The sequence below is a fragment of the Geotrypetes seraphini genome, chromosome 12, assembly GCF_902459505.1.
Source record: "Geotrypetes seraphini chromosome 12, aGeoSer1.1, whole genome shotgun sequence".
NCBI classification, from domain to species: Eukaryota; Metazoa; Chordata; class Amphibia; order Gymnophiona; family Dermophiidae; genus Geotrypetes; species Geotrypetes seraphini.
In genome coordinates this window covers 31,717,077-31,729,449 of record NC_047095.1, presented here as the reverse complement: position 1 = coordinate 31,729,449, position 12,373 = coordinate 31,717,077, and the positions used below count along the sequence as shown (strand labels likewise).

At 39.7% G+C, this 12,373-nt stretch overlaps 1 protein-coding gene across 2 annotated transcripts in view; it reads left to right on the top strand.

The window, feature by feature from the left end:
• Nucleotides 1-5,406, top strand: part of SPATA1 (spermatogenesis associated 1) — a 79,107-nt gene extending 73,701 nt beyond the window's left edge. For both annotated transcript variants that reach the window (XM_033916695.1, XM_033916694.1), the window contains exon 12: nt 4,778-5,406. In XM_033916695.1, coding sequence (XP_033772586.1) covers nt 4,778-4,909 — 132 coding nt within the window. In that variant the 3' untranslated portion in view covers nt 4,910-5,406. The remainder of the gene's footprint in view (nt 1-4,777) is intronic.
• Nucleotides 5,407-12,373: the final 6,967 nt, after the last annotated feature.

Genomic DNA, 12,373 nt, shown 5'->3' with positions numbered 1-12,373 from the left:
ATTCATTCAAGAAATGGAAAAAGGGCAAAACCAAGGAGAGCTGGAATGAACACAGGAAGTATCAAAAAGAATGTCACCTCGTGGTTAGAAAAGCAAAAAGAGAATATGAAGAGAGGCTAGCCAGGGAAGCACAAAATTTCAAACCGTTCTTCAGATATGTTAAAGGGAAGCATATCTAGGGAGGCTAGGGAGGAGGTGGGACCGCTGGATGATGGAGATAGGAAGGGAGTGGTGAAGGAGGAGAAAGAAGTGGCGGAAAGACTAAACATGTTCTTTTCGTCAGTATTTACAAAAGAAGACACATCCAACATACCGGAACCTGAACAAATCTTCAAAGGAGACCAAGCAGAGAAATTAACATCCATGGAAGTAAGCCTTGAGGACGTACACAGGCAGATAGAAAAATTAAAATATGACAAATTGCCGGGCCTGGACGGAGTCCACCCTAGAGTACTGAAAGAACTAAAGGAGGAAATAACGGAACTACTACAGCAGGTTTGTAATCTATCCCTGAAAACAGGCGTGATCCCGGAGGATTGGAAGATAGCCAATGTTACGCCCATCTTTAAAAAGGGATCGAGAGGTGACCCGGGGAACTACAGGGGAAGTCTGACCTCGGTTCCGGGGAAAATGGCGGAAGCACTGATAAAAGATAGCATCGAGGAGCATTTAAAGAGGCATAAACTTATGAAAACAAGCCAACATGGCTTCTGCAAGGGAAGATCGTGCCTGACGAACTTATTGCACTTCTTTGAAGGAATTAACAAACGGATGGACAAAGGGGACCCCATAGACATTGTATACTTAGACTTCCAAAAAGTCTTTGACAAGGTACCCCATGAACGCCTACTTCGGAAACTAAAGAACCATGGGGTGGAAGGAGACGTACACAGATGGATCAGGAATTGGTTGGTGGGCAGAAAGCAGAGGGTAGGAGTGAAGGGCCACTACTCGGACTTGGAGGAAGGTCACAAGTGGTGTTCCGCAGGGGTCGGTGCTTGGACCGCTGCTGTTCAATGTATTTACAAATGATCTAGAAACGGGGACGAAGAGCGAAGTAATAAAATTTGCAGATGACACCAAGCTATTTAATGGGGCTAGGACTAAAGAGGACTGCGAAGATTTACAAAGGGAACTAAACAAACTAGGGGAGTGGGCGACGAGATGGCAGATGAAGTTCAATGTAGAGAAATGCAAAGTCTTACACGTAGGAAACAGAAATCCGAGGTACAGCTACACAATGGGAGGGCTGTTATTGAGTGAGAGTTCCCAAGAAAGGGACTTGGGGGTAATAGTGGACATGACAATGAAGCCATCAGCACATTGCGCAGAAGCTGCTAAGAAAGCAAATAGAATGCTAGGAATAATCAAGAAGGGTATTACAAGCAGAACAAAATAAGTTATCCTGCCATTGTATCGGGCGATGGTACGCCTGCATCTGGAGTACTGCGTCCAATATTGGTCACCGTACCTAAAGAAGGATATGGTGATACTCAAGAGGGTTCAGAATAGAGCGACGCGTTTGATAAAAGGTATGGAAATCCTTTCATACGCTGAAAGATTAGAGAGACTGTGGCTTTTTTCGCTGGAGAAGCGGAGACTTAGAGGGGATATGATAGAGACTTATAAGATCACGAAGGGCATAGAGAAAGTGGAGAGGGACAGATTCTTCAAACTTTCGACAACTACAAGAACCAGAGGGCGTTCCGAAAAATTAAAAGGAGACAGATTCAGAACCAATGCTAGGAAGTTCTTCACCCAGTGGGTGGTGGACACCTGGAACGCGCTTCCAGAGGGAGTGATAGGATAGGGTATGGTATTGGAGTTCAAGAAGGGATTGGACAATTTTCTGAAGAAAAAGGGGATAAAAGGGTATAGAGGGCTAGTATACAGGTCCTGGACCTGATGTGCCACCGCGTGAGCGGACGGTATTGGATTTCAAGAAGGGATTGAACGATTTTCTGAAGGAAAAGGGGATAGAAGGGTATAGATAGAGGGCTAGTATACAGGTCCTGGACCTGATGGGCCGCCGCGTGAACGGACTGCTGGGCATGATGGACCTCAGGTCTGACCCAGCAGAGGCACGGCTTGTTTTCTTATGTTTATATCATGTTCTTAGTATAAAAATGCCTAGATTGTATGAAGAAAACAGAATATTTATGGATACATGGAAAACTCTGTGATATGTTAGTAATTTAACATCTATTCCAATCTATACATCAACAAATCAAACTATATGGTTAAACTCCAAGTTTCAAATTGGCGGATCTGGAAGCATTGGATGATAGCAGGTATACGGATTTTGGATAATGTTATTTCAAATGGTAAACTGCTAGACTTTTCACAGTTGCAACATAAATATGGTCTAAATAAATCACAAAGTTTTAGATAGTTGCAACTGAAGCAGGCTATTCAGGAGGGGTTCCCTGAATAGAAAAATCTCAATAATCAGTATAGTCTGGAGTTCTTATGCTTTCAGGTGGACTTCTTGGGATACCAGGCCGCACAGTGGTATAAATTGATAAATGGATTTGTAAATAAAAAACCTAAAAATGGACTTAGGGACATTTGGAGCATTGAGATAAAGCATCAAATTAATGCGTCTCAATAGCCATGAATTTGGTCTTGGAGAATGAGATGTACAGTGTCCGCATCTATGAGACAAACTTGTTTTTTCCTTTTACATAGAGCATTTTGGACCCCAGTTAGATTACAAAAGTTAGATAGCTCTAAGTCTAATAGATCCTGGCATTGTAATCTGGAAGCAGGGACCTTAGATCATTTATTATTCTATTGTCCCTGTATCGAAATCAATTTGGTCCCAAGTTAATTGTTTACTAGAAAACCATGTAGCATTTATCATATAATACAATTATGTTCGGTATGTCAATGAGAACAAAAAGCAAAATTTCATCAAGCAATAATAAACTTTTATTGATTATGATAGGAGTCGCCATACAACATATCACCAGTAATTGGATAAATAGTAGACTTAACTATACCTTCTGGTGGAATTCGTTGTGCCACATTTACAAAATGGAAAGAACAATTGCCATACAAAAAGGGAATTATAACAATTTTAAAAAGGTTTGGGGGCCATTGACAAATTATTGCAATGATTAGACACCATTTTCCACTGAAAGTACATTTATGCATAGGGGAGGGGGGTGGTATAAAGTTCTATTAAAGGTTTAATAAATAGATAAAAATTATAAATTTATATGATAATTTTGATTAAAATATCTGTGGGAAGGGTGGGAGGGGAGGGTATAAATATATATATTTAAGATGATATTAGAAGGAATTCAAGTATTCTGTGCAAATTTTAACTGATGTAACATTGTGTACTTCATGTAAGATGGAAAAATGAATAAAGAAAAAAATAATTTTGAATTTTGAAAATTTTGAAATTTTTGAATTTTGAAAAAAATGAAACATTTTTATCTCACAATTCTAGGTGGGTTACAGTTTTTACATATGTAAAATTCTTACATGTTCATACAAATTTTCACTGAAACAAGAATCAAAAATAAAATAAAAGTATACAGAGTATTAAAATTTCAACACAGGTTACCAAAAGCCTTAATAAACAGGAAAATTTTCAACTGTTTCCTAAACTCAAGTTTAAAGTTTATTATATATTTGATATCCCACCTATCATTACGTTTAGGCAGTTTATAAAAAAAAACCAAGGTTAAAACTAAAGGGGGAAAATAAGAACAATACATTATACTGAAATATTCAATTATAAGAGCATAAAGACAAGATATATAAAGGGAGGGGTAGGGAAAAATACAATATTAAAAAAAGGAATACAGAGGCCTGACACATTGGGAAGGGGTAAGAGTAATGTACTGACAACGGAGGGGAACTTCTTAAGAGGCAAAGGTATCCTTAAACAGAAAAGTCTTTAGATTTGGTTTGGTGCTTCCTTCTTCAAGATGAGTAGCAGGCATATTTAATTCAATGTATAGAAACTTTTATCTTTTGCATTACGTTGGCTCTTGGCACAAGATTCAATTGAGGTTTTTTATGCCGATGAAGTTCACCTATTCACACTGAATTCATATGGTGTGGATGGGATTCTGAGGCTTTTCCTACCTCTTAGATTCTGAATTGAATTTGAAGCTGTTGATGTTTGAGGCTCAAGTCACAATGATTTAAATAACCTTGTAGGCTGTGATTATTTTGCATACTTTAGAATGTGTGTTGATTGCTAATAGGAGAGTTTATTTTCTAGTGGTTAGAGCTACATCCTCAGCACCTGAGGTTGTAGGTTCAAACCCCATGCTGCTCCTTGTGACCCTGGGCAAATAATTTAATCCTCCACTGCCCTAGGTACATTAGATATTTTGTGAGCCCACTGTGACTGATAGGGGAAATGTGATGAAGCTAATAAATAGTAGATTTAAAACAAACTGGAGAAAATATTTCTTCAATGTGTAATTAAACTCTGGAATTCATTGACAGAGAATGTGGTGAAATCAGTTAGCTTAGCGGGGTTTAAAAAAAGGCTGTAAGAGAAGTCTATAGGCCATTACTGAGATGGCATGGAGAAATTCACTGCTTATTCCTAGGATAAGCAGCATAAAATCTGTTTTACTACTTGGGAACTGGGTTGGCCACTGTTGGAAACAGGATACTGGGCTTGAGAGACCCTTCGGTCTGTCACAGTATGGCAATTCTTATGTAAACCGCTTTGATTGTGGTTGTAAAATTACAACAAGGCAGTATACAAGTCCCAATCCCTTAAACATATTCTTTGGTTCTGTTACAGATGAGAAAGCAAGCCACATCAGATTTGCAAGTCTTGAGAGCTGAGTTGGCACAGAAGAAGATGCAGTGTTCATTCTCTCAGTCAAACAGTTCTTTACTGAAAAACCCAAAAAGTGCAAGTTTGTCAAGCTGAAAAGTCCAACAAGTGCACATTTGTGTAGCATCTCTAAATACTTACATAATAGATAAGGATCTCTCTGACCTGCTGTAATACTAATGAAATGTTGCCTCTTGATAGCCAACCTCTAACATTTCATCTGAAACCTTCTTAAAATCATTTCTGACATAAATACATATGAAATTATAGTGCAATGTATATAAACAATTCTCCCAGTACATGGCCTTATTTGTTGAAGAGTTGCTTATTCTTCAGCATGATCAGTCTAAAACCAGACCTGGTGTCTTCACTTTTCCACAGCTGCACCATTCTTGTCTATTACTGAGCAGTTTTGATAATCAGTTTCACAAATATGTAGCAAAGGTTTTTTTTCTCAGTTTGGGGACTATTTTATAATTAGGTACCTGGGAAGGCACATATGGTATACTGTACTATTTTATAAAGCTTGTGTCTTAATTATTGGTCTCATTTTTGCCTTTGTAAGAACAACGTTTCTTTAATAAACACTAAGATAAGCTATTAAACTTTTGTATTATTGTGAAATGTTAACTTTGAAATTTTAGGGTTGCCACATGCTGTTGAAGCTTTTCCTCCTCAGAGGAACATGTTGTTGCTGGGGTATATCAAGTAGAGCTTCCTGATAGACTGATCAGATGGCCTGATCACTGCCAGAAACATAGAAAATGACGGCAGAAAAGGGCCACGGCCCATCCAGTCTGCCCACACCAATGACCCACCCCCTAACTTCCTTCATGAAGAGATCCCACATGCCAATCCCATCTTTTCTTAAAATCTGGCATGCTGCTGGCCTCAATCACTTGTAGTGGAAGATTATTCCAGCGATCAACCACCCTTTCGATGAAGAAATATTTTCTGGTGTCGCCATGAAATTTCCCACCCCTGATTTTCAACGGATGCCCTCTTGTTGCCATAGGTCCTTTGAGAAAAAAGAGATCTTCTTCCACCTTGATACGGCCCGTGACATATTTGAACGTCTCGACGATCATGTCTCCCCTCTCTCTGCGTTCCTCGAGTGAGTATAGCTGCAACTTACCCAGCCGTTCCTCATACGGGAGATTCTTGAGTCCTGAGACCATCCTGGTGGCCAGTCGCTGAACCGATTCAACTCTCAGCACATCTTTTTGATAATGTGGCCTCCAGAATTGTACACAATATTCCAGATGGGGTTTCACCATTGATCTGTACAACGGCATTATGACCTCGGGCTTACGGCTGACGAAGCTCCTCCGGATACAACCCATAATTTGTCTGGCCTTGGACGAAGTTTTCTCCACTTGATTAGCAGTCTTCATATCTTCGCTAATGATCACCCCCAAGTCACGTTCTGCCACAGGCCTTGCTAGAATCTCACCATTTAGAGTGTAAGTCCTGCATGGAGTTTTTCTGCCAAGGTGCATAACCTTGCATTTTTTGGCATTGAAACTTAGTTGCCAAGTCTTTGACCAATGCTCCAGCAGGAGTAGGTCCTGCGTCATACTGTCGGGCATTGAGCTGTTGTCGGGCCCTGTGCTTTTGTCTATTGTGTTTTTGTCTACTATGTTGCATAGTTTGGTGTCATCGGCGAATAATGTAATTTTACCTCGAAGCCCCTTAGCCAAGTCACTTACGAAGATGTTAAATAGGATCGGGCCCAAGACCGAGCTCTGCAGTACTCCGCTGATCACCTCCGTCGTATCGGAGAGGGTACCATTCACCATTACTCTCTGAAGTCTACCCCTAAGCCAGTCCTTAACCCATGCAGTTAAGGACTGGCTTCCCAATTTCTAGTCTGCACTTGGTATCTGTAAGAGCATGCCGTGCTATTTAGTTACAAAGAATACTTCAGCATTGCCAACTTTTGGCTTGGTGATGGGGCCGGTATGAGTCAGTTCTGCTAAAGACTAGAAAAGGAAAGTGGCTACTGCTACTGTGGCAGAATCTGTTGGCTGAGCAATAGTTCAAAGGAAACACCCCTCCAAGTCAGCAAGAGTAAGGAGAAATTAGGTTCTTTTAGCTTCTCCAGACCAGTATAGGATCTTACAAGCAGGTATATATCTCATCATGACCAGCAGGTGGAGAATGAGACAAAACTTTGGAACTGTACATATTATGTGACCCCTCCCTAATTACCTCAGTCTGCCAAATAGCCAAGCAGAACAAAGAACTATATACAGAAAAACAAACAAGACTCCGACCAGGAGTATCAACAAATAAAACCAGAAATGCTGTTGGAAAATACAAAGGAACAAATACGAATAGAAAAGGTCCCCACAGCTCACCAGCCAAGCCACAGCTGCTGTTCTTAATCTCCCTGGCCCTAGAAAAATACTAGAAAACAATCAAAAAATGAAAATCTGCACACAAGAACAGGACAATAGAAAGGGTGGGGTCCTATACTGGTCTGGAGAAGCTATAAGAAAGTAAATGAGTAGGTAAGAACCTAATTTCTCCTTACACTTGCTGACTTGGAAGGGTGTTTCCTTTGAGATAATTTCTCCTTTAGCACTCTCCAAACCAGTATAGGATCTTACAAACAGGACGTACCAAAGAAGACTGAACTGTCCCAGCCGCTAAAGCAGGCAAAAGCCGGCATCAGGCTGAGAGAAAAAACAGCTGACAGGAAATCCCTCCGTGGGCGTCAGGAAAAGACCAGAGCCCTGGACGCCTGCAGCCGCTGCCGACGAGACTTCCACAACCGCACCGGCCTGAGCAGCTGTTTTCAGGCCAGTCACGAGTACCATGCCTCTGGACCAAATTGTGTACCTCTCCCCCTGAGAAGTGCTCAATTGCTCCATAAGCAACCTAGCTGAAAGAAAAGTGCCGGTTAGTTGAAAAATACAGTAATTTACAGCATATTTAAAGGGAAAGCAACCCTTCAGACCGGCACTGCCTCAGGAATTTTTTTTTTTAACAGAACAGATTCTACTGGCTCTCTAAACAATATGCCTTACCACCAGGGGGTACGGCTTACTGTTGAGGCACCTCTAGAAAAATATTGGGGAGGTGGAGGAAAGGGGGGAGGGGGATGGACCCTGCTTGAAACCCACCAGGTATGACACCCCCGAGGTCAGACGGACCCCCAAAGGGTCCACCCAAGTTCAATCTGGCAACAAAAAGGGACAAAAATTCTAACAACCCTACCAAGGGAGATGGGTACAGCTCACCACACCTGCTGGAGACTGAGAAGACTGAGGTAATTAGGGAGAGGTCACATGATGTGTACAGTTCCAAAGTTTTTGTCTCAGTCTTCACTTGCTGGTCATGATGAGATATATACCTGTCTAGAGAGTGCTAAAGAAAAAGAACATACCTTACTATCCACACCATGCAGGATCGAACAAGCTGGTGAGCCATCGATGATAGAGGTAAGTGATGCTAGTAGCTCCATGCAGGATCGAACAGGCTGGTGAGCCATCGATGATAGAATTAAGTGATGCTAATAGCTCCTTTGGTTGAGTCTTCCATATTGTCTGGTTGGGGCTAATTCAAGATGGGGGCAAAGTATTTCACGAACAAATAAGCTAGAAGTGCTTAAAATTCACAAACCCAATAAAAAATGGCTTCTGTATTCTTTAGATGGAACAAAAAAGCATGTCCTGCTCCCTATCATTTGGTACTTTTCACTGTGGAGAAAAAAAACCTCTGAGTCTCACAATGTACCCCTCATATTTATCAGGCATTACCATTCCTCACCATTGGTCAAAAAGAAACCCCTCCACTATTTAGATTACTTTTTTTTATTTTTTTTAAACTTTCAACAAGTATTAACAAAATACAATCATATACACTTTAATATCACTTACTAATCCAGGAAAGACTAATTCACATCAAATAAATATCAGTAACACTTTAACTCTAGATATCATTAAAATAAACCCACAATCCCCCCCTCCTTGTACTTTAATAAACAAAAGGGGAAAAATAAATTATTAATTATAATCAATCCATACAATATTTTGTTAATGACTCCCAAACATCATTAAACTTTTTAAAACGTCCTTGCTGAATGGCCAATATTCTTTCAATTTTAAAAATATAGCACAATGAATTCCAAATTCATAATTTTCCAAATTTCTCATAATATGTTGAATGGCAACTTCTGTCATTATGAGTAAAAAGTTTACTGTTTTTAGAAGATATTTGGCTCTTTGCCCTCATTGATGTACCAAATAATATTGTATCATATGAAAGCGCTACCGGATTCTCAAGCAAATTATTAACGACCCCAAATAGATTTCCAAATACTATGTATTAGCGGACAGTAAAACAATAAATGATCCAATGTTCCAGCTTCAAGATGATAGTGCCAACATCTATTAGACGTAGAGCAAAATTTTTGTAAATGCTCTATGTAACAGAAAAAACCAAGTTTGCCTCATAGATGCAGACACTGTATATCTCATCCTCCAAGACCAAATTCGTGGCCATTGAGATGCAGTAATTTGATGCTTAATCTCAATGCTCCAAATGTTTCGAAGACCATTCTTTGGTTTTTTATTCATAAATCCAGATATCAATTTGTACCACTGAGCAGCCTGGTGTCTCAGAAAGTCCACCTGAAAACATAAGAAAGGCAAACTATACTTATCACTAAGATTTTTCCATTCAGGGAACCCTGCCTGAATGGCCTGCTTCAATTGCAACCACTTATAATTTTGTGATTTATTAAGACCATATTTGTGTTGCAATTGTGAAAAATCAAGCAGCTTACCATTAGAAATAACATCATCTAAAATACGTATACCTGCCTTCATCCAAAATTTCCAGATGACCTTATACCCGCCAATTTTAATCTTGGAGTTTAGCCACAGGGTCTGATACGTTGATTTAAGTATTGAAATAGGTGTTAAATCATTAACATATCTTAATGTTTTCCACTAGTTAGATTACTACTGTGTGTAAAATACTTAAAAACAAAAATGAAACAGAGCAGCAACCACTCACTCAATGATTATGGCAATAACATCGTTAAACAGCAACATTAAACAGACTTCCACTTAACTTTCTACTATCTTCATCAAACAAACCCAAAGTATTTCATCCATGTTTTTCAGGAGCCCCAACTCAGAGAGGCTGGCGTGGTTGCATACTCTCCAAAGGTAACTAACTGTTGGAGAAGTCCTGGAACTTTAGGGAGCAAAATTCAAAGGCTATCTAGAAGCATCTAGGAAAAGTTCTTTACCTTAGACCCTCCCACCCTCATAGTTATTACTATTTTGGCATTTATATAGTGGCTCTATACTACAGAATGACATGAGGATAAATTTGTCCCCATCCCTGCCCCTTTCCTGTAAGCTCTGCCTTAACTGAACAAGCCTCAAACACTTATGATTTTAAAGTGTTTGAGACTTGTGCAGATGCTCAAGGCCTGACGACTCCGGCCCCCTCTGAGAGACTCAAAGACAGTGGGAGCTGGCAGGGCTGGAGGTACTTCGAGGGGCTCCAATACTTGTGCACCTCCTTTTCCTGCCCTCCATCCACATTCACTCCTCCACCAAGCATTGTGCAGCACTCCATGCATGTCAGAGCTAACGTCAGAGAGAAGGCTTCCAGGTCAGTCACATGTAGTTTGCAGGATCTGTAGGCCTGCAAAGATGTAAGGCAGGAAGGCAGCGGCTAACTTGAATGACTCAGATAGTCTTGCGGGAGGGGGGCACCAAAGTAATTGAGCCACAGAATGCACGTGCACGCGTTGGACCAAGGAAGAGAGAAAGAGGGGGCACAAACTTGGACAGGTTGGAAGGACGGCACCAAAGTAATTGGGCCACAGAACACGCGTTTGATCAAAGAAAGGAGAAAAAGGGGGCACAAACTTGGGACAGGATGGAAGGAAGGAGGGGGAGCGTAATGGCATTTTTGGCAGATAGGGGTTGCTATAATATGCTGGATTGGATTGGATAGGGTGTAAAAAAAAATTTGAATGTTGTAGATTTTTTTCTACATATGAGATGCCTCCTTTTCATGTGATTCTGGGTAAATCTAGTTAGATGCATATGTGATAGTTAAGACAAAAACAAAAAACTGTGGATACAAATGTTCTGGAGATAATTTATTAAACAATGACATAAAAACATGAAAATTCAATTTAAAAAGTACAATGATAAAAAATACAGTGATAAAAATCCAACCGGACCCTACACGGTCTGTGTTTCGATGAACACGCCTTCCTCAGGGGTCCAATGGTTTGCAAACTCACATATAAAGAATTGGACTGAAAACAGTCTATTGTCTTTAAACATGTGAGCAAAGAACACTACAGACAAGCATGTTCGCCGAAATACAGACCGTGTAGGGTCCGGTTGGATTTTTATCACTGTATTTTTTATCATTGTACTTTTTAATTGAATTTTCATGTTTTTATATGTCAGTGTTTAATAAATTATCTCCAGAACATCTGCATTCACAGTTTTTTGTTTTCGTCAGTGGATTGTTTTCACTGTGGATTATTGGGCCTCCCCATTTTTCTTTGTTATGTGATAGTTAAGGCCACGCCCAATAGAAACTTATGAAAAGTTGGTACACAAATATAAACAAATTGAATATGGATTGCGGAAAAGGCCAGAAAAATGACATTAGAGAATAACAGAAAAACACTAGGGGTTACTAGGAGGGAAAAAGTATATGTATTTTGCTGGATTAAGCCAGATCATAGAGGAAATCAGGTAGATATACGTAACACACTTATAGAGGTATTAATCTGACTCCATTTTTTCATCTTTCTTTCTTTGTCTAAAATACTGAAGGTTTCCCCGCTTAAAAAAGGCCTGGGTTTCTAGTGTTCTTTGTCTAGATTGTCATACCCAGGGGGATAGGAGAAACCTCATGGCCTAGTTGATAACATATATTCTTGAGCTAGTTAGCTAGGAGGATATCTGATTTCACATTCCAATGCTGGGTATAGAAGAAAATCTTTCTTGAATATGCTTTGAAAGAAGTATTGAATATGAATGAAATATGTTGTGTGGTTTATGAATGTTTTGGGGTCCCGAATGTGATTGATTATGTGTGTGAATGTATGTTTAAACATGAGAATTGGTTTTGAAAATTTTTATATATTTTAAACCTGAAGAAATCCTGAAAGGCAACATCTGCAGTTTGACCTATCTGACCTTTGAAGTAGCTCTGTGCCTTAAATGGGTAGCTTATTAATATGGACAGGTATTTTGGTGAAATGAGCACACATGAAATCAAAATTCAGCCATTACGCTTTCTCACATTGCATAGGATTCACTAGTTAGAAAAACCTATTGATGGATAGGGCCTAATCCAAGAGCAGGTGAGCATGTGTTATTAGTGGCTATACATATGTATATAAAACCAGAAAATTGGATAAACTTGGTCCAGAACCAAAAGAAAATGGGGGAAAGACCTGTATCATATTGATTTGGAAAAAATCCACATCTGCTGTGTGCTTGAAAGAGAAGGAATGCAGCTTAGGCCATTAGCATGATTGATAAGCGCCATAGAAAATTTACTCCA